General features: G+C 41.1%; 1 protein-coding gene across 1 annotated transcript; it reads right to left on the reverse strand.

Annotated features, from left to right (window-relative positions):
* Positions 1-3910: 3910 nt before the first annotated feature.
* On the reverse strand, positions 3911-25818 carry gfra1b (gdnf family receptor alpha 1b). The gene is made up of 10 exons (XM_008277593.1): positions 25779-25818; positions 25124-25432; positions 24375-24458; positions 13537-13715; positions 13055-13227; positions 11596-11705; positions 8774-8908; positions 7691-7887; positions 4731-4778; positions 3911-4063 (listed from the first exon to the last, which is right to left on the reverse strand). Exons 1-10 carry the CDS (start codon positions 25816-25818, stop codon positions 3911-3913), a joined length of 1428 nt encoding a protein of 475 aa, XP_008275815.1.
* Between the last annotated feature and the right edge of the window lie 210 nt (positions 25819-26028).

The raw sequence follows: 26028 nt of genomic DNA on the forward strand, positions 1-26028 counted from the left end.
TCCACTTGTGACAGCTCTGGTCCAACCTGTGCCTTGCGTTTTTCATGCAGCTGTGGGATGGGAACTTCACAGTGACGCAACATGATGATGCTTTTAAAGCCGTCTTTGTGTTAATTAGTATCAAGTCTTGCACAAAGTGAGAAGTTATCGCAGCAGTGGTTCTTCTTTGGTGACAACGGTGTCCAAAATGTTTTTTTTTTGCTTTGGTGTCATTCAGATCTTGTTTTGTTCTCCTCACACAGACCATAGTGGTGGTGATTTAAAAGCTCAAACAAATGAGTTGTGTTGTCTGTTGTTAGGGCAGCAACTGCTGAGACCACCTGTTTTTGGTAACATCATCCTTTCTGTATTTGAAATATTTCCATTTAGCTGATTTTCCTTGTGCAACCAAGCCTTTCTTTTTAATGTTTCTGTTTTGTCTCTCGCTCATTTTACTGTTCCTGCAGCCTGCATGTCAACAAACCTCGTGTCTTTATTAGAAAGTAAGAAAGAAACCGTTGTATCCATGAACCCCAAAGTCACACAAAATGATGTTCTGTATTCATTATTTGTAAATTAATATTGGAGAACAAGAACCATGTGACTTATGTGCACGCTGTAATGTAAATGCTAAAATATATCTCGCAGCCCTGCTTTTAATTCGTTGTTTTATTGTTCTTGGTTTTATTTCCCTTAGTCACAAAATGTTTTAATTCTGGTTAAACCACTTTTTTTTAACTTTGTTTTGAAAAGTGCTGTTTAAATATAGCTCAATATTATTGCTAGTTGTTGTTGCCTGCTCTTAAATGTAATTTACTGGTATGTGAACGCAGAGGATGTTGGTTTAGTAGGCGGTCCTTAAATAGCGAAATTGTTAGAGAATATGCTTCAGCCAGTCTGTAGTTTGATTCTTCGCAAGGGACCGTTTGCAGCATATTTTTCTTTCCCTTCATCTCCAGTCTCTCTCTTCTGTCACTGTGAAATAAAGGCTGCAAAATGCCAAAAAACCCAGAATTTCGCCACCAAAGGAAATATTAATGTAGCCCACACCACCACTGTAGGGTGCATCCTCAATGCATCATGGGTAAATTCACACCCATACGTAGAGCTGTCCACTTTTGATGTTAATTATATTAAAGCCGAATGGGATCAGGTTCATAATAAAAGACCTTGTCACACATTAAGAAAGGTTTAGCACAAAGGAAAAAGATAAATCAGGCTTGATCTATGCTTACAACACAAACTAATTAAACTTTAATATGATAAATTGTTAATTATCACAACATGTACTCTTTCAAAAATCTTAACAGTACATTCATTAGCTACACCTGCTTTATCCTGTAGAGGGCCATTGGGAGCTCAAGCCTGTCTCAGGTGACATTGGGCAAAAGGTAGGGTACACGTTGGACAGGTTGCCAGTCGACTGCAGTAAAAATGTAGGTTTTGAAAAGCCTTGAAGTTGTCTTTGGAAATTTGAGCACTTTAAATACCTGAAGATGTAATTTTCCTCGAACATTATCAGCATCTTCTATCTACTGTAATTTTTTCAACCCTCTCTTCAACATGTCCCTTGATAAAGAGTTAGATAAGACCAGGCAAACGTAGCAAATCCACCTACCTGCACCGCTAAAGCTCACTAATGGGACCAGTACTTTACTGCCGTTGCCACTGGCAACTGGTCCTAGCAGAGAAATAGTTCGGCAAAATTTGGCTTTCACGCCGCAGTTTTCGCATGACTTAAGGAAATTATCCTACAAATTAGTGAGCGGTGCAGATGCTTTTAGGCTGATTCAGTGAGCCAGGTTTGTGCCCATTAAAACAATCCAATCCCCAAACTTGTCTTCTTGTAAGTTAAAACGGACAGTTGTCATTTCCATCTCATGCATAACATGAGGAGAGCGTTCTGGCCCTTTTCCTTCTGTGACACGTCCAATAAATCTTTGGCGCTCTCTCTAGGTCAAGTATTCCATCACGGTGCCAAAACAGGTGGCCATATTCTTGACGATACATGTCCCCCTCCTGTCCACGGAGGAATCTGTCCTCTATAGGCTGCGTCCTTGTCCGCCGGTGTCACTCTGCAGCGGGACCGATGTGATCTGACTGACAATGGCGGTCTGTCTGCCAGGTGCTATCTCATAATCCTGCTTTACAAGGGTCCCTCCGAGTTACCAAAAGACAAGATAAACTAGCTTTGGGGAGAAGGAATGATAGGAGCCAGGATGTGCTTTCTGCTGTTGATTGTAGACACCAGCATGGGTCACTGTTCACCATTTTTATTTCGGCTGTTTGGCAAACACTGAACAAATAACCAAAAGTTTTTCTGCATGGTGACTCGTACATGAAGTACCCTCCACGTTGTGACGTTTTCAAGTTTCTGCTGGTCATATCTATGTATCAACAGTTATGTAGTAATTTATTTATTTATTTTTAGACCAAAACCATAAAACGTTAAAAAACAAACAAATCGGATGCACAGTTTATAAAGAAGTGCATCATTACAGGCTTGAGTTTAGACGCCAACAGGGATCATAAATTGAAGATTATAGCAGACACACTTTGCACATTTTTTAAATTATCAGGAAAACAGATCTTGGTTATGTTGTACATTCTTTGAATGTCTTTGATAATTAGGGTGCATAATAACTATGTGTTTTCATTTTTTAATGATTTGCATCAGCAGTAATTGCTAGCAATTACTGTCTATTGGCTTCTGTCTTCTGGTATTTGCTCTACTCGAGGATATGTACACATTCTTTATTCATCAGACCCACGTCCTCTCGCTCTCTACACAGATGGAGCAATGTGAAAAAATAAGTAGAATATTGGCAGTCTCAAGAATCATCAAACCAACAAACATATTTGACCTTACAGCCATTAAAGACACTTTTGTAAATTCTTTATGTTCTTTTTGCTGTTACAGACAGTTTTGATATTTGTCAAGAAAAAATACTGTTTAAGATAACGATATGCATTTTGCCATCAAAATATAATCACACAATAAAGTCATATCTGTAGCCACATGAGTAAAGAACCGTACCTTGTCACATTTCATAAATCACAGCTAAGCTGGATAAAGCTGAGGGGCCTCAGTCACCAGATACTAACATAGACTCAAAATAGTACAGACAATATGTTACAAGCTAACAGCAGCAAACTGCAATAGAGTGTTCACCCATGTATCGTATGTACAAAATGTACTCTTTAGAGGCGATGTGATAAAGCCACGAACCACCATGACAATCAAATCTACAAAACGGATCTATACCTAGTACTGAACATGTAGAAGAGAAGATTGTTGCTTTGTTCTGGCAAATCTGTCTTTGTCCTCTGAGGATACTCTGACAAACGTCAATGTTTTATGACTCAAACTGCACACACCGTCAAATGTGTTCATTCTCCATTTTGTCCACTTTCGGATCAACACTTCTCTGTTCTCCTTTTGTCGAACTAAAGCATGTTTATTGTCGGGGCAAATCAAAGCACAGCTATGCAGAGAATGATCAGTTTGATGCTGCAAACGCTGTTCAGCATGTTGGCAGTCCTCTCAGGCAAATGTGCAGTGATTGCACACATTCCAAAGTAATGAATATATTCACATCAGATCACAGAGATTATCTCCAAAAAATGAGTGTTCCTAAGTGTGAATCTGATTTTGGAAGTCACCAAATTGCCCCCACGAGGCATGGAAGGCAAATGAGCCGGTATCTCGGCAACAGATTCAGCAAGTCTGTTTTCTACGCGGCAACAACCAACATGTAATCCTCAGATATAATCCACTGTTGCTTATGATTTGGCTTCTCGCGCCATGCTGTGTTTGCTCTTTTCCACTGAAAGAAAAAAAAATGTAGGTGTCGCGTCTTGGCAAATGTCTAAATGAAAATTAGTTCAGTCACTTCTTGAGATTAGAACGTCGATCCGTAGTCCTCAGATCCTACAAAAGCTGCAGCGCTTCAAGCTGTAACGCTGTTGATATTAAAGCAAAGGCAAGCGCAGAGAGCATAGTTGAGGGGCGTAGGCAGGTGCGTTCAGCTGGTGAGCTTCGAGGAATGGCATTTGAGCCACCGGACTCGTCCAATTGATGGTTCTGAGGGAGAAGACCAAAGTGTTAGAATCTGAATTTGAAGGATCACAAAATATGTGTACGCTGTATGACTACAATCAGAGCTAATGTTCTTTTTCAGGTCAGAAATGAGGCTTAGGGGTGAGAATGGCTGGGTGAGTGGTATCCTAATGGTTCTGGAGAAGGATCGTTGATATTAGAAAGACAACATGTGCCAGAGTTGATGCATAAGCACCAATGTGCACAGGACACACTGGAATAATCTTGATTCGAGCCACTTTGTGTGCCAGGCCTGTGAAATAGTCTCTGAATCTGAGAAAAACTGGATTAGAATCACTGATTTGACCTTTCATTAAGGGGTCTGCTTTAGTGAATTTCCATGGACTTTATAAAATTGGTGGTTAATAAAAACCCACACCACATTTTGACATTGGGTGAAAACGATGGTTAAAAACTAAATATGAAACCAAAGTGGAGGGCCAGTCATGCCTGAACTGCATGGAAGGAGAAAATTGGCGACACGTGGAACAATGAGAAGACTGTTACTGTCTATTTTAATATACCAATATTGGCTATATATGTACAGTGTAGGATTATAATAGCGTGGTGTGTTTTGTAAGTCTAAAATAATCTGCCTAAAATATCTGCTGTTGTTTGGTCTGCACAATGCACAGAATAAAACGATGCTTACCACACACAGAGCCGTATCCATTGTTTGATTTGACACCAGTTTTTGGGCCTGGAAAGAAAACAATAACACAAGAGAGACATTAAATCTGATTATTTTTTTTTCTTTTTGATTGGTTTTATTTGTCTGAGGGTGGTGTAGAAATGCTAATGCAGACTGCTTTTTTCCTCCAGTTTCCATAGTTTAGAGGTCCTAACATGAACCTCTTTGTATAATCGTCCTCCTCGGGCGAGATGCCGAAGATTCAAGTGTGTGTTTGTGTAAAAGTTTGTCTGTGCAACATCCCCCCCCCGTTTGTGCCAGCTCAAGGTTAGGATACATTAAAACTTTTCTCCGACTGCTCCGAACCTCTTCAGCCACACATAAAAAAAAAAATAAAAAATACCCACACAGCTACACACACAAATGAACGCGAACTCATAGATACAGAGATGGAGTACAGCAAATGATAAAGTGACTCTGTGGTGGTTTGGGAACAGAATAAACACTCCATGTGTTGGTTCTTAAGTAGAAAGAATTCTATGAACCAGGATTGTGGAGAAGAATGATTAATTGCTCTATCGGAGGTCTTTCCTCCTGGAGGATGTTTTACTGGTGATAAATCATATTATCGCTATTAAAAGCCAATATGATAGATTGTCTCGCTTAAAGTATGTGATATCATCTCATTTAAAAATATGGCCCCATAGTATTTATCAGAGGAGAATAGTAGATATCTGAAGTGTGCCGGTGAAGCCAAAAAAATTTCCCGAGGAGCTGGTGTGTGTGGGGTTTGGCCATAAGCACAATTAAGCAAAACATACAATTTGTGATGTTAAATGTCAGAATCAGCACACTGAATTGATTTCTTACACCTGCATTTAGTGAAATACCCATTTGCATGTCATTAACCGTGACTGCGATTAAAATTTCCGATAGCATTTTTATTTTTTTTCCCCCAAAGTCACACCGTAGACATTTTCTGCTAATTAGGTCTTTGAGATTTGTGCACCCGTGCGTACGACTGGACAGCGGTTGAATTAAACGATGTACGTGAAATACCATGACCACTCTCACAGACAATGTCGTCACAAGGTCAATTTAGCAGCTGTTTTTGAGCTTTCAGTCACACAGTCTTCCCCGACAGAGAGGGTTTTGATGAGTTGTCAAGGAAACGTAGATTTAAATTTCTTTCTGCAGGACTTGTTGTTGGTTTAAAGGTGGAGCCTGTGATTGGAGAGACAGATTGTTGATTTTTTTTATCTCGTTAGTGTATTTGGATAGCGTGCATCGTCACGCTTGCTTCCACTGCCCCCGTTTCCCCGTCTCCCCTCCGCTGCCTTCTCTGTGCACAGGAAGAGCGTCGTGTGCATCGATCTGAGCCACCTCGTTTGTTTCCCATTTACAGAGCCGGAGCTGTGTACAAACACCAGGAGATGCTCACCGAATCTGACTTCAAGAGCGTCTGACTCTACCTTTTAAACGACCGAGGGGTTCATTCTTGATCTTGGAAAGCTCTTATCACAAAATTACATCTGACCATCAGTGGCTCTTGCTAACAAATTTTGACAATTGTGTGACAGCTGTGCAAACTCCATCTGCCGAGGATGTTTGTGGGATATAATCAAAAGCTCGGGTTCAGCTTCTAAACTGACCTTGTGGTGAGATTCTGTCAACTGGAGCTTTCAAGGTCTAAAGCGAACTTTGGAAATGTGGTTTTCACAACTTGAATTTTTTGCTGCGACAGACTTAGAGCAACACAATAATCACACTATGGATTAATGATTTGTGCTCCTCGTTTTTTTAAAATATTAGCAGCTATTATCGGAATAAAGCTGACTGGGAGCAAATACAAGCATCCATAAACCCAATACACATTTCCTTATACGTGATACTTTGTCGGCGGCCCGCACACACACAGTCACACACACAGTCACACTCAGTCACACTCACACTACCCCTGTGGGCCAGTTCTGATGTTACAGTGGCAACCAATTAGCTTTGACATGACAGCTTAGGAAACTCTGACTCCACACTGACGTCTCATCTTTCTGCCCAGGAGGGGGGATTCTGCGCATGCCATCATAATACCATCCCTGATCCATCAAGGTGACAGAGCCCGACGCCTGACACGGTGACAGCAGCTCTGAATAGATCTCTACCTGATGTTTAGGTCTCAATTTAGATCCAGCCACTTTCTTTCACAAATTCTGAGAGCTTTCTGAGGCGTCGAAAATGCACAAAAAGGACAAAGAAGCGTGGGCATTTATCGAAACGTTTGGTGTCATGCGGAAGGATTTTAAAGTTTGTCCTTTATTTTGCCTTAAAAACACTGAGTGGAAGCGAGTGTTTGTTCAGTGAAAGGCTCAGCCACTAGCTGCAAATAAACCAGTGCAATCCTGATGAGTAGTTACTATGAAAATTAAAACTAATTGCCTCGCAATGTTTCAGAGCCATTTTGTTTCGGCAGAGAACTCCAATAAACTTTCCCGGTTAATGAGATCAGTGGAGGTATAAACTGGCTGACCGTCATCCCTCTGAGTCAGAGGGTTTAATTGGGCGGCTTCATTATTTGAAGATTTATAACAATGAAAGGATTATATTTTATCAAAGCATATATGAGCTACGCATACGAAGCATGAGAATGTTTGTTTCTTTAGGTTCAGGTCTTTATTCTCAATGTAGTTTGAGGCGTAATTAAGTAAAATGAAAAATACATTTAGCTTAATTAAAGAGATAAATGCAACTGGAGAAATCTTTTTTTATTGTTATTATTATTTTTTTTTTAACCCTGGTGTTGAGTGAATACTATCAAAAATCATGCAGTTATTTCATGTCCACTGATCATTCTGTGTTTTAATTTTTTGCCATTTGCAGTATTTATGTTTAAACGTAACATCAATGCTGTAAGTCAGACCAAAGATGCAGATTATAGTCAAACACAGATACTCCACTTTTACTACTTCCTTCTTTTAAAAATGTACCTGTAAGGTCCCACAGATGTGATATAATGAGTTGCCATCCAGGTCCAGTTTGCTCATGTCTGTCAGTGTGTCCAGAGCGTTGCTGGTGCGCTGTTTACCCCTCCGAGTGATGCTTGGCTCCGCAGTCGGCTGAATCGGGGGTTGGGGTTGCCAAACTCCAACGTCGGTGCCGTTGCCAAATGCCTGGATGGCGTTACCTGCAAAACAAATACTGTATTGATCCTGTGCATTTGCAAAATTGCTGCTTTTCTCAGCAGTGAAACGGAGTGTGGCAGGTAAAGTGAGATAATACTGTGTGGCTGCTATGTGGAAAAACGTGCACCAAATGTCATGACTTTGTAATAAGCATTATCCACCAGAATGCCCTCTAAGTCCTGTTTTTAAAAGTATAGTCGGCACATCTAACAACTTAGCAGGCTTTCTTCTGTCTCTGCCCTGGAAATAAGTGCAAGTGGCATGACCCAAAACATTCTGTTAATGTCCCACTAAAAGCTGCTTATAATTGGTACTTTAAATAATTGGGCAGGAAAAGAAATGACTTGGCCTTTCTCAAGAGCCTCTTTAAAAGCAATGTCTGCATTTAATATCTCTGCCGCACAAAACTGTACAAAAGTCGGCTTTATTACCGAAATACGAAATTTCCAACAATAATTTACGTAATCTAATTTTGTCATCAATAATTTGACATTTAATCTGAGATACCTCTCCATTAGCTAAATAGAACGTGGGCAAAAACTCAGTAAAAACTGATTGAGCATGAGTTACTGTCAAAGCAATTTAATTAAAACTGCTCTGTGTTGTGTTCTGATGAAATGGAAGCGATGCGATGCTACCGATGGCTACTTATAATCACATACACAGTAAATGGAAATAAAATGCTTGTTGCTGACACAACAAAGTACAGAAAGGGAGAACATGTCAAGCACATGATAGACCATCACACATACTGTTCCTGCTTCTATCCATTATCTCCCCGTACACAATTTAAAATTCACAATCGAGACAATGCAGCCGGTGTATTCGACCTTATCCACAGAAGAAGGGAAACTCATTTCTGCAGCACGGTTTAATGCGGGAACTCACGTAGGCATCGATTGTTGGTGAAAAACTCAGCGAATTTGTCACAGTCTGGCTTGCTGTTCCCACTGCTGCTGCAGTCACACCATGGTGACAGGCTAATACCAAAAGATCGCACATAATTGGGTGTCATCACTGTACCTGCAGCGTAAAAAAAAAAAGAGAAGACTATTGTTAGTCAAAGTACCTGCAGCCCCATTATCATAGCTGAAACCCTGTAACAAGACACGTTTGATTTATCAGGCATTTTCGAGGCTCGGCACACTGAAAATAGAACGCTCAGGTCAGCTCATGAGGGCGAGCTCAGTCTACATCATAGGCTGCCTTTAGTCCATATAGAAGCTCTGCAGAAAGACATTAAACAGCAGGATACTTCATCAGAAAGCTGTTTTATGATATGATGCACAACTGTTTCTTTTCCTTCAGTAAAGGCTGGAACCAATCCGCTCTGCCTCTGCTCTGACACAGATTTTTGACATTGACAACCTGCTGCATCATGAATACAAGCCTCATTGACTTCTACAGTATCCCCCTGATTGCGTGGCACGCCCACTGGGCTTTCCTCCACATTATTCAAACAAACGCTGATGTCAACAAAGGTGGCAAACTGCAGCTTTGGAGAGAAACTTGAGCAAAGTATTTTTAGGGCCGCTGACACTTTACACCCATTGAGAGTCCACACTTATGGCCAAACTGGGGCACGTCGTACTTCACGGGCAAAAAAAAGTCAAATGAAACCCCTCTGGGCTATTTTGTCATCTTCCTGTAACTGAATAAAATGGTTGCCTTTGTGTGGGGAGCACGAGGTTGAGTAGGCTCGTAGTTATTAGCTCTACGAACGCATGCAGATTTTAGTGTGTGGAGACAGAAATGAGTGGTTAAACTAGGGGGGCCCCTATTACAGGGTGTAAACTGTGTGACGCGTGATATGAACGGTGCAGATTAAAATGTCTGCCTGTTGAGTTTGCAATTGGTCACTGTTGCCCTGTGTTCAAATCTCATTACAAAAACTCAGTGGGACATCATTTTTCCTTTCTACATAATGAAACCTGCTGGTGTAAGAAGCAGTGAAACAAATACCGTTTCCACATTGTGATACGGTGAATGAACTGCGATGACACGTACACTCCACTGATATGCAACTTATCGATTGTGTTTTCAGCTCTCTGGGCGCTGAGGTGATCTCGAAACTTAACCCTCTGGACTCCAAGCGGGACTTTTTTCTCCACCTGTCTGTCACTGTGGGCTCATGTTTTTACTACTTTCTAGAGTCCTGCACCTTTATGCAAACAGCAGAACCATTGCTTGAAAAAAAACGATGATTTATTTGACCAAAAATTAGAAGGAAAAACGGAATTAACATGAACAAGATTTTTCCAAATGACCCTGTGACTAAACACAGTCCAGTTGAGTTCAGCCAAAAAGTTGTTGGTCCCAGCTGAGTCCACCATCAAGGAGTTCAGAATTTGCGGTTTAAGGACTTGCAGAAAGTTTAAAATCTGGCAATTCATTTCATTTTTTACAGTTTCTGGCTCTGATGTAATTTTACCTTTAAAAAAAAAAAATAAATAAAAATAAATATTGCTTTCAAACTCGGGTTTCGCTGTCAGTAGAATACATGAAGATAAAGGATGCATGCATTTCTACAAAGCATAGACTGTATAAAAGATGGATGTAGCTACCGTGACGTCACCCGTTGGTTTCTGCACTGAGAACATGAAGCCAGGGTTTTGCTACTTCCTGGTTGACATCTTGGATTTTTGGAGCCAGTGACGCAAAAATCGTGGGAGAGGGGCGGAGCCATAGGAGCAGTGATTGGTCAGACGGCTTGAGAGGCGGGCCCTCTCTGCCCGCCCACATTTACCGCCTTCTGCTCGCTTCATCTGCATCGTCGCTGCCGACTGTCAATCAAGCCAGCCACGCCCCTTGCCCCGCAAAATGTTGATGATTTTTTAAAAATTCTGTATTGATTTATTTTCAGAATGGCCACCTGATCTCTGGATTTGACCGTGAAAACTAATTTTTAAAAAATCCTGAGCTGTAGGAATGCAGTATTTCATGATCTATGATCACTTCTTTTCCAATTCAAGTCTATGGGAGCCAGGGCTTTTTGGAGCCAGCAGCTAGCGGACGTAGTGATACTGCAGGTGTTTGACACTTCCGGGTTGGCTTCATTTTTCAGGGCCGGTTGCTACGTCCATCTTTTATACAGTCTATGCTACAAAGCATCAGGCTGTGGTTGGAGTTTTATATTATGTCTGTTTAGATTTTCAAATAAGTGACAAATCTCCACTTGTACCTTTTTAATTTTTAAACATTACTTATTTTAGACACGACTCAAGAAAAACTTCTGCATCACTAATCATGTAGGAAAGCCGCGGCAGCTACGTCGTGGTGATTCTCAGTGTAGCTTTAAGGAGACTCACACTCTCTGCATCTGTTTTAGAAAAAGTAATAATCCCCTTTCCATACTTTTAATGAGTTTCTGTTTGCTTTTGTTTTGGAAAAACAAAATCTGATTAAAGCTGTATACATCACTTCTAATTGAGCTGACAAAAGCTTCAGCTGCTAATAAAGAGGCAAAAAACAAAAATAAATCAAGAATGGAAAACAATACCAACGAGTTTGATCGCTAAACGACGGAATTGATTTGAAAAATTGGAATGAATTTGATTCCGTTGGTTTGCTGTGCTCCCATTTGGTTATTTTCTTATTTAGCTTTCCTGGGTGCATGCACGTCTGAGTAGATTGTTTAGCAACGACACAGGCACAGAGCAATTCACAACAAATAGCATTAGCAGTTCAGCTGTAGGTCCAGAGTAACTTACCAATAAGACCTGAGTAAGACAGCAGACAGTCGGCATAGTTCTCCCTCAGACAGCCAGATATGGAGTGAGCTTCTGGCTGACAGTTGCTGATGAAGTCTGCCAGCCTTGACCTATTTACAAGAGAGACACAAGTAGCAGCTTTATGCCAGGCCTAGTGCTTTGTCACATTTTTCAGGAGTGGTTCATTAGTTTGCTGCCAGTTTACACGCTCTCGTGGAGACAATATGCATTCACTTTCAAGGTTTTGCAAGTGAGGCTTGTGAAATATTTTTGGCCGACTGTGCGTGCAGCCGGTCGCTCCTGCTCGTGTTCTTGTAACTTTCTCTTTTGTCACACTTGCTTCAGTTGTTGCTGGTGACTTTTTTTTTTTTTTTTTTGAGCTATGCCATCTCTGGACAGTTGTGAGACTTCACCATGCTGTTGCCGCTTTAATTCATCAGAGCTGCTGTTGCCCGGCAACTCCTCGCCTGCATTGTTTGCACCAGGGACTTGCTGATCACGCTGACTGGGATGGCGACCACAACAACGGCAACAACAACAACAACCGACATCCCTGTAGAAGAAATCGGAGGACGGCATGCAGAAGATGGAGAGTGGGATGGAAGCTTGCGAAGTAGAAGACAACAGAGACCAGAGTTTTCTGAGGTCACATGCTGGACGAGCTAACGGCCTTAATGAGGATTCCAGGAGACTTCTGTGCGGTTACGCGTTTCACAGAGACATGGCTACAACGTTGACAGCTTTCAGATGGTTTGGACGAACAAGAACAAATCTGAGAGCGGCAAGAAAAGAAGCAGATGGCTCGCTGCGTTTGCGGTGCCAACCTGGTCACACGACCGTGAAGGAACGTTTCGGCAACCAACATACTGAACTGTCTGGACAACGTAGCCGTCCCTACTACATCCCCTCCGCTAACCCGGCAAACGGCGTGTGACATAATCCACAGAGACTCCAGACTATGTGTCCTACTGCTTTCTTGTGTTGCATTCCTGCATTCCTGTTGTTATTTTACAACTTCCACATACTTGACCAACTGTTACAAATCAGTTTCCTCACAGGGGATTACCAAAGTCACAGATAAAACTTCTTCTGTGAATGAAAACTTATTACAGCCTACATAGTCTCCCATAGCCTCCTTCATGATGTACACTATACTGTGCAATCATTGTTTGTAATTTCTCTTTGATTAGAGATTTGAATAGAACAAGCTGCTCAGTTCAGTTTTCAGTGGTTAAGATCTTCTAAAACAGACAAACTGAATTCTAGAAATGATGTAGAATACTTGTTCAATGCACAGACATGAGAAATTAATGCTCCACACATTTTTAACAACTGATAACAGACAAGAATAAGCTTAGTTTTGAAGTTTTCTATAGCAGAGAAACAAACACCAACATGGAGAACAGCACTTTGTATATTAGGAACAAAGTCCATGAAGGTTCCCCCTGTTCCTGCTTACCTGCAGATGTAGTTGGTCTTGCATGTGTTCTGAAGAGACAGACAGTTGGCTTTGTCCTTATCCTCGTAGGAGCAGACGGGTACGATGGTTTGCCGTCTGCGCTCTGCACATGCCGTCTGATCCCCCGCTGGACACGAGCAAAACAGCATCCCGTAGCTGTATTTAGTTGGAACCTGGATATTACATAGGAAGGGACACGTTTAGTGGAGATGGTGCTTTGTACATGAAAACATCAGATTCACTGTGGCTGCCACCGAACATGAATACTGGTCTCTGTGGTGTATTATAACACATAAACTAGCTGAGACTATTACAGAGAGATTTGATTCAGTGTGAATTTAATGTAAAATCATGCTGACGGTAGCGTTTTTTTCTTCCACGACATTTGGCATGTGGTATGCTTTTTGGTTTGACTGTCAAATACAAATTCAAACTCCAAACTAAAATCTCTCAAGATGTCAGAAAAGAACACGCTTAATTACCTTGTCAAAGAACTGTCTGAGTGCCTTGTGGCATTTGCGCTTGTTGCAGACCTCAGAAGCAGACACCCTGCTGGTGCAGGGGTTGATGTAAGCTGAGCGATATTTCTTACATGTGTCATTCAGGTTACAGGCTTTGGCAGCGTTCAGACAGTTGTTCTCCTTCGTGGAGGCAGGCTCGACTGAGGAAGAGGATCAGACACATAATTGCACGTTTTCTAATGCAAGAATTATTGCTTTCTTGCACAGATTACACTGTTGTTCAATCATCACAAATAACTGCATCAAAATAACATTCACGCATGTTAATTGCAGGAGAAAAACCAGTCGAGAGAAAAGACGAGTGGAAGCATTTTGGTGTCATTTACACGAAAAAGAGGAAAAAAACAAGTAAATATTAGATTTAATTTCCACCATTATTTTAACTAATACAGTCCCCTTACCTCTGGATGTACAGTGTCCATAAAAAGCAGTCACATTACTTTGTCTTTTTTATAAGTTCTGTTCAATACCGCAAAATTATATTGACCATGATTTAATGTTTAAAAAAACAGAAAAAGAGGGAAAACCTCTAAGGAGGCTGAATATTTCTTTACAAACATCGTATTTTTCAATGTTTTGCTTCTATTTTAACATGTTAATTGCGACCACTTCTGTGAAAATGTCCATCTTTCTTGTGTAAAATATATTTTAAGTGAGGAAAATAAAAGCTTTTGCGTCAATATTGTTTGTGCCACGATCACCAAGACTCATTACCAGCAGAAAATTAAAATAATGTCCCAAAAATTGTCCCTTAGATAGCTGTTTCAAACCATTTTTTAAAAGCATTTATGCCAAAAATGCCTCATTTACCATATAATTTACCACACTATATGAGCCCTGTTCAGATCAGTTATGCCTGCATTTGCAAACACAACAACTGTTGGGACAGAGACGTCTTTTACTGGGAATTTGTTGCCCCAGTTGCTCCAGTTTTTTGAAAAACTAGTGTACCTCAGATCTCCTTTGGTCTGCCCTTCGTGATCAGACGTTATACTACAGAATACGTGCAACAAAAACGGCAGAACCGCACTGAACTGCACAGTCAAGGTGACCTGTCGTCGCCCTGAACTGGACAGAAGCTTAACACCCTAATTTTCTGTTACGTGTTTGTATGACTGCTGCCGTTTTTCTTGTCTTGCCTCACACATCATCCAGGGGTAATTTTGTTGTCCTCAGCCTGACAGAAAACACATAATCGTGCACCTTGAAAACAGTGACACAGAGACACAGTGAGTCCCTTGACTTGAGTTATGAAAACAAAGTCATCTTCGCTTCCATCCCAGAATGCCTTTCCCCCCCTCCCAGCCACGGCGCTGCACGGCCAACATAATGCCTCTCGCTTCTCATTTTCCTCATTTGTTGCAGTTAAAGTCCTTCCTGCTCCACTGACTCCTCCACAGTAACACAAACTGTATCCTCGGCCTCGACATGGAAGAATGAGTTCTGTAATTTTGCCTTTTGAGGTGGAATCGAAGCTCACTGCACTCTTTCATGCACCACAGAATGAGCCATGATTAAATCTGAATACATTCTTGAACTTTGGGTTAATCACATATTACAAAACCCATTACTTACATCTGACAAGTGCCTAGAGATGTGGGCTGTGATCCTTTAGTGGCTGTTTGCAGCTCTCGGGCCATAGGTGTGACAGTTTTATCCCAATTACTAACACTCCGATGGGAAATGGTTACCCAAGTTGGATTAAAATCTGAATTTTTAAAGTTATTGCTTTGAGGGGTTAAAACCCGGTTGTATCTGTGTGTATGCATGTAGCTTGTATGTAGGCTTCATCAGGAGGTTTTTTTTTTGCGTTGAGGAAGCTAATTTTTTGGGAAATGCGTTCTCATTTCCCAAGAGTAATTTCAGTACGAAGCACTTCACTGTCACAAATATCACATTCAAGTTAGGGGGAGAATCATTAGGATGTGATTCAGCAATGACTTTGTTCGCTGTCCAAAGAGGAGATGAGGAGCATCGTGTCCATTATTTATTTTCCATTGCTGTGCTGAAGGGCGTTGGTGGTGTGTTGTGCACCAGTGTGGTAATCATTAGAAAGCAATGTTTGCTTGTATCTGTAATCCTGGTCTATTTTTTTCCTTCTTTACATGTTGAATATTATTTTCCTGTAGAAGCCACAGTGAGTTGGTTTGTGAGTAACATCATACAACAGGCTTGGCTACATCAGGAGCACAACATATATAAGATTATCTCCGAGGCGAAACACATCCTACTCAGCCTTCTTATGTTGCGTCCCCTGAGCAAGGCCACCAGTGTAGAAAACACAGGAATCTGACCCTCTGACCTCCGATACGTTGATACAAAAGACCTTTGGAAGGCTGTCAGCCAGCTCGGGTTAAATGTGAATCTTAAAGAAGAGGCTAATTATTGTGTCCTGGGGTGTTTGCAAGTCTTTGATGTGCAGCTGTTAAAACATCCCGTTTAAGAAACGGCCTAACTTATGAAACTGAAACACTTGGGACCAATTAGTAGCGTATCATCCAGGCTTCTAAGGTGTTTACATTCAGCTTCAAAATATTACGGCCAGACACAATTAAAATAGTGGCTTCAGTGGTTATTTATGGATATGCTGCATTTGCACATTTTCTTTAATTATTACTATGATGTTTTATTCTTGGGATTGTACGATTTAGAGTAGATGCTGGAGGTTTGGGGCTGATGTCGAGTTTTAAAGTTAAACAAATTCTGGACTTCTAGTATTGATTCATATACTGCATATGTTAGAATAACATTAAGAAGACGATGCAATTGGAGTTGCACAAAATGCGATGACACTATTTCTACAGCATTTTTCTAAATTATCAAATCAATATTTGGCATTTGTGATGCTTATTTTTTTTTGTTCTTTTTTTATATTATATTGACAGCATGCCAGCTTTGAGTTCTTTAACTAACACAAAGAGTTGATGCCAAAATAGATGATAAAAATGTTATTTTCTGTGTTGCCTTTGTTTTTTTCTGTACTGAAAATGTTCTGAACTGTTGCCCTAAAACTGACGCTCATACTTTTTTTTTGCTGTGCATCACTGATCATCAAATCAGTTGCCTTCTATTGTTTTTGTTGATCTACTAATACATTTCTTGACTTCTTATTTCAGCCCCTAAAAAGATGTTGAAGTCAGAGTAGCTGCTCCACACACTTAGTTTGTATGCCTGGTTGGATGCAGGGTTTGCAGCAGCCAGGTCCACAAAGCCTTGTGCACCTTTGCAACCTCCTTATTTTGGCACGTGTTTATGGATTCAGACAAATTCATCATCTCTCTGCACAGTACACATGGACCAAAGTTTCCTGGACTTAAGCTACCATTAAACACAGGGGTAGTCAGCTCAGAAACAGTGGAGCTGCCACTAAAAACTCTCGTCCCTATAGGGTTTGATGTCACTGCAACAGTTCTGAATAACAACATTCTGCCAAGAACTCACTCAAGCTGCTCTCGGTTACTCTAAATTCAATCCAAGAACACTAATAGGAGCATGTGGTGATGGAACTGCCCTTCTTATCTGCGTATGACATGAAAATCCTCCTTTGTCAAGAAACACAGATTATAATAATGCAGAGTATTAGCGTGACCCTCAGAGCAAACCTCAGGAGCCAGCCGTGTGCTCGGAGATCTTCAGTGTTCAGACTGTTTGGTTGACTGTGAAACTCGCTGTCACGTCACATTTAACACAAACTTTAAACAGAATCACGTCGAGACTTGAATGAAGAAAGTTCCTATTGTGTTGAATGTAGTCGCATTGTTCCTTGATCAGTCTGTTTAATGCTGATTTTGAAAAAGATTTGTTTAATCCGTAATTCTTTTATAGTTTTAGCCCCCTTTACTGCTCTTTTGTAGCTGTAGTGAAGCAGATGATGCATATACAACACAGTGATGCTAAACCTCTTGATGACATTTTTCAAATCAATTCCCCCAACATGCAGCCCAAAGAGTGGATTTTCTTTATATTGATATATATTTATTATCTATTGTACTTTAGCTTCTCTCGAAAATTCTGCCGTCCTGAATACCAAAGCCGAGCAATTTGCTGTCTAGATAATGGTTCAAATCAATGTCCTTCACAATTTATACATAGGTTTACTTAATCTTTCCAAACCCGTCCCTCCATTTAGTGCCCTCTTTGTCATTTCCCATAATAGAAAGCAAACAGCAGTGGTCAGAGGCTCTCCGTCACGGCACCCTGTCTGCTGTCAGGCTTCCTGCCAGCAGCACTAAATCCACAACAGTGTCTTAATATTTATGGCCAGACCCCGAGACCCATTTATTTAATGCACCCATGTAATTAGCAAAATCTCACTTAGTTCCTACTGCTTTCCTCCTCACTCATTTATCCTGCATTGATTTAAGGAGTAATAGTCCAGCATTGCAGAAGTGTTATACTGGGAATCAAAGTGGCCGCAAGCTGAGCGTCGTGACTGCGGTTACGGTATCTACAGATGGTGATGAGATACGAGGATGGACCGGGAGTCAAATTTTCATATACTATTAATCCACACAGTGACAAGAAAATTGGTTCCTTTTGGAAGCCAAACCATCTCTTTAAAGTTTCAGGTTGTTGGTGGCACATCGCGTTATGAGATAACAGCTCCTCCTTCAGATTTGACTCACTGGTTGTGAAGATAAGGTGAAGTAAGTTTTGACTGGACATATGGTGCTACAGTCACTGCAGGACATGGGAGAGAGCAGAAGGCGTGAGCTCTGATTGCTGTGAGTCAGATATATGGATGACCAGGTGTCCTTTTTGCTTTCTGTTTTTTTATTTTTTTCTTCTTCAGAAAGTCAGGCCAAAGATGTGATATTCATCTCGGCCAAGTCAAAATATAAACGTCGATTTAGTGGTTCGCCATCAGCAAATAACATCAACACGGGGCAGGTTCTTCTTTTTCCATCCGTCTAGTTTCCATTTTTTGAGCATGTAGATTTATACACAGGTGCATCTGTTTATGCATGTGTACATCAATCTTTTTTTTTGGTCTGAGCAAAATTAGTTTTCCAATAAATATGACCAAGATCCTTGTGCTTGAAATGCGAGGAACAGCAGCTGCCTAATTATTACTAAAACAATTATTTGGTTGCAACAGCTGATGATTTATTTTCTGTTAATCGACTCATTGACTGAGTTGTCGCGGCTCTATGAGAGGCGCCGGGATGTTTTTGAATTTTGAGAATATGTGTGTCGCTCTCGATGCGTAGCGGCTGCTTTGCATGCTGATGAGCGTTTCTCTACAGCTGTAATGCACAGTGCAATAGCGATTATGTGTTTGCGAGCATGTTTGCGTATGTGTGGGTGAAGGGTGTGGTTAGCTCACATAAAATAATTACATGCCTGTCTGAAAACGTTATCCTGTGTCACCTTCAGCCTACAGCGTTTTTTTTTTTTCCCTCCTATCTCAAAGCCATGATTAGCCGTTGCATGCATCACTTACGGTTGCATATCCACTTGGCTCCTTGCACACAGCTTGTCATGTCTGAGGCATCAGGTACACTCATCTTGGTGAAGAATTCCTGCTTTCAAGCCATTTCTTGTTTTTGTTTTTTTTATTTTATTACTGAGAACTTCATCTTCCAACAACATTTATATGTGTCAGAGTGGCAGGAAATGCTGCAAGTGGGATAGTCAGTACGTAAATGACTGTGTGTGTGTACGCTTGTAGTTTACGTAGATGGTCTTTGCTCAACGACATTCTTGGCATGATTCATATCATCAAATATTTTTGCTTTGCGTGAAGCAGGAGGAGAGCTGTAGCTAATTCAAGTGTCAACTCTTGGCACAGCAGATATGTTATTTCAGGTATTTTATGCTTTAACATTACGCAGAATGCCCTCCCAACACACAGAGGCTTAAAGTAGGACTAGAGTTGATATAATCATTATTCCTATGCAAATCTAAATATGTTTAATTCATATAGGGATTGACTTATAGTTGTGGTATAGATTACATTTGGCTATGCAGGAACGCAATTTATGAAATGCACATTTGTCCCACACAGATACTTGAGAATGCCGTCTGAAAAATATGATTTTGACTTTTAGCTGTGATGCAGTCGAGTCTGCGAGACTTCATGTTGTATATTATTATCAAGAAATAACTCTAAGGGACCTTTAAAGACAGCCTTTTAAAGTAATTGAAGACCTTTTTTCTGCTGCATTCTGCAAGATGCCTTCATAATACCACCACTTGTAACACAGTGTTTCTGCAGCACCATGAGTGGTGTGCCACGTTGGTGGTGGTCTTCCATCATCTTATAATGCATTTTATTGCACTGATATCGTGTCCATCCCTTTTACTTTCCCCTGCAGTGTTCAGGTCCCACAATCTGATATTGTACAAATGAAAAAAAAAAAAAAACTCTTCCTCTTTCTATTAGGAAGGAGGCAAAACTTAAATACGGTGTGCTTACTCGATGATAAAGTGTTGTTTGTTTTATTTCACGGCACTGAATGCCAAAGTTTACGATGTGATTACGCAGCATATAAATGCATTTCAAACTTATGCCCCGCAACTTAATTCAGTTGGAATAAATTGCGTTATTCTGCGGTTACAGAGGGGCACAACATAAACAAAGGAGAAGCATATGAAAGGAAAGGCCTCCCCATGATTTGCTGATATCGCTAAAAGCAGTCTTGTGTAAAACGGATCAGCAGATTTAAAGCGTTTCTTCTACTGATAGCCGCGCTGATGTTGAGCCGGAAAAGTTTGCTCCTGCACGCACAGTTCACAGGAAGACCGGGGCAGTGGCAGAGGACAAAGACTACGGAGGATTAAATCTGTTGCTTCAGGCAACTAGACTCACTGAATTATTCTTGAGATCCCTGCAATGGGAAAATCATCTCGCCAAGTTTCCTCTCTTATTCACTGACTGTATCCCCTGAAAGAGTACGGATGAGATGTGAGGATGGACTGGGAGGAGAGGGGAGAGATACTGGGATCGGTGGTGGAGCCGGTGAGAGGGAACTCTCCTCTGTGGGTGATTGAGGATTTGGCTGGAGTGTTTTTTTTAAAACCACTAGAAACAATAATGTAGTTAAGAACATGAGCACCAATATTTAGCAGTTATATGAACACTGAGTACACGGGATGTGCATGGAGACATAAATTATATTCATTATAGGGCCTAACTTAAAATAATGCAAATATTTCTAAAGGAAACATTCAGATCATACAACCGAATGAAATGGCTGAATGTGCTCCTCACAGGTACATCTGGAATCACCACATGAGCTCGTCTGCAGCTCAGTGATGTTAAGTTTTAATTATTGATGCCCTGAAGTACCTCAGAAGATTTTTATAGACATACATGCGGCGTGTTAAGAACAATCCTGTAATCCCATCTTTCCCTCAGTCTGCTCAACAGTATTGTGTTACCGCTCTGAAAGGCGGCCGCTTTCGCTGATTGATCACATTTATCGATTTAGAATTGACGCAGCATTTAATTTCAGCTGTTCCTGGAGACTATACTCTGGTAGTTAGTGGCTTTAATGTCACGCCTTTCAGTTTGAATTAATAATGTTGTTCATACAGTGAAGCTTTCTGCAGATGTCATGAGTGAAAAGGAATTGATTTACAGAACCTGGCTCAGAGAGGAGCCACAGTCTAGGATAAGGAGTGAAGAAGTAATTGTGCTGTCTTGGTTTTTAGCATGTTGTCTGTGCTATCTGAGGCCTTTCAGTCGTATCTCAACCCCTACTGAATTAAAACTTTGCACAGCCAGTCCCTGACTTTACCTCTGACACCACCAGTGGTTTACATTTTTTGCTTTGAGGGAAATATCTTAACTATTGGAAGGATAGCCATGGAAGGTGATCCAGGCACACATGCCAAGCACAAGTTAACCAAAAACGTTTCTTCTTTACAACCAAAAACCATTAAAGCTAACGACAGTCATCCTCAGTTGTACCGAAATGTCAAAACTGCTAAAATAACAAAGGCGAACATATCTGTTTAACATCTGCCTCCTGCCATTATCCTCATGAGCTTACTACTGTTAGCCTTCAGCTCAATCCTCCAGCTGACTGACGTCCATTGTGAGAAGATTTGGGTAATCTGGGTTTTATACTGATTCAATAAGTTTATTACAATTGAAGGCTAAAGCTCTTTGGTTGAGGAAAAATCAGCCTGACTTTGTTTTGTTAATTATACACACTGACTCTGTTTGAATGTTTGTCTAGTAAAGCCTGAACTGAGCGAGTTGTGCAGCAGTTTACTGTTAAAAACTTGTTGTGCCAGTTGTTGAACAGACTGAAGCGGAAGTGCCACAGTTTTAAGTAAAGTTATTGAAGTGGGATTCATTTTTGAGGTAACTTGTTTTTCCTTCAATTTGTATATGCTCTTATTTTGTAATTAATGTGTCAGTGGTGGAAAATAAATTTACTACGGTAAACCATTGGTTAAAGAAATCATGTAAAGTTTGCACCCCTTGTTCATAAATAATTGGACACTTGACTTTCTTTTGTGTTGTCACAGAAAAAAATGAAAATGGCAAATGACCTGATAGCAGTCTTGTGGATGACAGTCCTTTACGTGGTTTAAAAAAAACAAAAAAAGCCTCTCTGTGACAGCAAGCCAAGCATGCTCTCCAGGATGTTGGTGTAACATCAGATGATTCACCACAAAAGCAGAAAATACCAGTCTGGACAAAAACAAATGTACGAAAAGATGCTCGGAACCAGATCTGTACCAAAGTTCTATGGACTGATTGACTGATGCTAATTGTATAATCAATGAATCGACTGATGGCTGCAGCCCTGCTCTGGTATTTATCGATGATTTTACTGCTGCTGGAGGCAACAAGAAGATTGCAGAGGAATACAGGAACAATCTGTGTGCTCAGAATCAAAACCCACTGGATAACACTTTGCCATTCAGCGTGTCGGTAAGCCTGGAGATTTGGCCAAAGAGCTGTTTGGGGTTAAGAAGAGGAATAGTCTCAACTGACCAAGAAAGTCCCTTAAATCATTGTGTGATTTAGCTGCTATAGATCAGACTAAAGACAGAGAAATCACAAAGAGGTGAAGGTATTTAAGGCCTGACTGGGTCCTCACATGTAGAAACAATCCAGATTCTTATGATCTGGACTGTATAGCAAGCATTGGTTTGTAGAAGCACACTAGTGAGCATCATGTCTTAGCAGCTGACCCTTGGGATGCCGTATAAGTCATTCTATCCTGGCTCACGTGTGCATTATTTTACACGGCGGGCGGCCCGAGGGCCTGGCTTAGTTGCAGACAAGAATGAGGTCACTTATGGCAAATGGATTCCTGATATCTAACCCATTAAGTGATTTCTATTTTTCTCTTTCCAGCCCCCGTGGCTGTTTACTCACTGCTATACATTAAAACGGCCTCTTCTCTTCAGTTCCGGCTTTGCATCCCAATTCATCTTGCGCACATAATCGAGGTAATCTAGGTGATATCTTCTAGTAATAGACCCCGATGATAAGTTATCCTGCCAGCTCTCTATATGCTACGTCACTGACTTTGATAGAAGAGCTCATTAGTGGCGAATCAGATTTTTAAACGTGTCTTAATCAAGATTTACACATTTCCCATTTGTGCGGGGATTCCTGGGGTTTTGTGGGTGTGTGTAGTGTTTCACCTGAGCCACATGAAGCATATGATTAAACAGTAAAAAAAAAAGAAAGCCTGAGTATTTCAAGCTGCTTTTTCTTTGGTTGCCCCATTGCCTGAAAGCCTCGCTTAACCAACAGCTACAAATTAGTATTTTCATGTAGGTCTCTCATTGCCAGACTTAATAATGTTTTCTTTCCTCTGTGTTTGAAATACAGTTAACCATTATGTCATCGTGTGTGGACCAGAGCCACTGTGATACGCTAAGTGGATTCAATCACAGCGAGAGCCAGAAAGAGAGAGAGAGGGAGACGTAGAGAGAGAGACGGAGAGAGAGAGAGAGAGAGAGAGAGGGCGACGTAGAGAGAGAGAGGGAGAGAGAGAGAGCGAGCCAGGGAGGGAGAAGGAGAATCAAATGACCATTTTTTTTTTTCTCCACTGAAATGGTTGCTTGGCCAGCGCACTAGACGCCCTCCTCCAGCCAGAAAGCCCAACATTGAAGAGTGCCAGAGAGTTCTGCACTTGTCGCACACACACAGCTCTTGTTCTATCAGTGCCACTGAATGCAGACAGATGGTTAATTGCCCCTCTGTGAATGTGCGTATGTGATCTCAGCAGATCTAAATATGGGCCCGTCTAGGTGTGTGTGCGCGCGTCCAGGTCCACCTGCAGTCCTTTGACATTTGAGGACATGTATGGAATTTAGATTTACAACAGCAGATCATCTCTCTCTCTCTCTCTCTCTCTCTCTCTGTCGCTCTCTTTAAATCCAGGCATTCAGCTCTAACAGGCTGCTGGAGCTCAGACAAAACAGGCTCCACTCTAAAAGGATGATTAATTCAAAACTAGCACATAAATGCTACTTCCAGCATTAGTACTGTGACAGTGGAAAAACATGCAGACCTCTCATCGTTGCTTTGAGGGCTGAAAGTGAAATATACTAAATTACTCTGCTTTGTGTATGGCGGGTCACAGTGGCAGATAAAAGCTTTTGTGATGGATAATGGGCGTTGAAAGCTGCAGCCTGAAACCAGACGGCAATAGAAAAGAGTCGTTGTCAAATAGTGACAGATTTGCAGCAGTGATGCGGGGACTTAAGCTGAGTTTAAAGCACAACTGAGGAATAATTGCCTTATGTACAGTTACTGAATGTTGCACAATGTCCAAACTGAAACCTCAGGAACGTAAAAAAAAAAAAGAAAAACAGCCTCTTACCAGCTATGATGGGGGCCAGGCGGAAGATATCTGAGAGGCGGCTATTGACTGGCTCGTAGGGAGAGTATTCCAGCAAATCATTACCTGCGTGGGGAAAAAAAAAAAGAAGACTGTCAACAATGTGAAATTTTGTGTGTATGTAAACACATGCTGGTATCTGATATTCTTTACCATTTGTGTAATCCCTCTGAATATGAGAATTTGTGAAGAAGTTGGACCTTAGATTAACTCATCTCTCTCTCTCATAGATTTAATTCAACAAAAAATAGACATGCATGCTGCCAAACTTTGCTCGCTGCAATCTGAATAAAAAATTCGACTAAGTGGAGCATAATTTTAAATACAGTTACTTAAGTACCTCAATTATGTGCAAATTTGAGGGACTACTTTTTTTTAATTTTTATTTTATGCCACTTAACACTGACATTCCAAGACAGTTCAGATGCAAATGCTGCACTCTGCTGCATTTATTTGACATTTATGAGACACACAAATACCCTGTGATGAGCTTGTAAAATAAGGGAATATAAAATACCTCCCAGTATATAAAAAAAGCTGTAAAGTAGCACTGCTTTGACCTACAGTCTAATGCATTAGTGATAATTAGAGTAAAATACTATCTAATAATGATTCTGCCTGCGTAAAACTGCTGTAATTTCACTTTGCTGATGTTTCCACACATGTGCATGCGTAAGATTTTGAGTTCAGGGCATTATCTTGGAACAGAGAAGGTGCTTTTTTCTTAATACCTTGTAAACTCTGATATATGCTCCAAAAGATCCGCAGACAGTTCTTCTCCTTCTTCATGCCCCTTCTACACCTACAGTTGTAGAGGGGGCTCTGCTTCATGGCATCTATTGCGCTGCGGCACTCGCCCTGCGCCTCGGGACCGGTGACCGCGCTGAAGTTGCTCTCCCTCCCCGCCACGCACTGCCTCATCGTCCGGTACTTGGTGCTGCAGGTATACTCCTTTAGACATTGTTCACTGGCCTTCACGCAGTCCAGGCGGACGTGGCGGGAGGCTGAGCTGCCGTCACCCTTCAAGGTGAACACTGAATCTGGCATTTACAAAAAGTGAGTGAGAACAATTCGCGGGGGGAGATGCGTGCAAACTCATTTTGTTTTTACGCACAACTTAACGATTTGGGCATTTAACATTACTGAACCGTGGATGCCAAAATAATGCACAATTACGCACGGGGCATTAGAGAAACTTTACGGACCTTGAATGTTCGCAGTCGTGCCAAAGCAATCAGAACAAATCAGTCAAATTAACACCTGATTTGCCTTTTTGGCGAAGGACGCACCTTCTGCCTCTGCGTTTATTGAGGTAAAGGTGCAGTTTTTCAAACATATATTAGAGCATAAACAATGTAGAAATCCAACAGTGAATGTGTCACTTACCCAAGAAGGACAACGCAATGACCAAAGTTGCCAGAATCATTGCGCTTTAGGAGATTTCGAAGGTTAAAAGAGCTGTTTCGGAGGATTAAAATGAAATGTCAAGAGAACTTGTCAGACAGATCCCCTTTCCCTCGGAGCGCACATGATGTAGACTCAAACGGTGATGCATTCTGTAGATCCAACAGTGAGAATCCCAACTCTCGACTTGAGTCCAGCAGCTAAAACCACGCCGTGCGAACCTGCCGGACTT

Source organism: Stegastes partitus, unplaced genomic scaffold (genome assembly GCF_000690725.1).
Source record: "Stegastes partitus isolate 25-593 unplaced genomic scaffold, Stegastes_partitus-1.0.2 Scaffold101, whole genome shotgun sequence".
In the NCBI taxonomy this organism is placed as follows: domain Eukaryota; kingdom Metazoa; phylum Chordata; class Actinopteri; family Pomacentridae; genus Stegastes; species Stegastes partitus.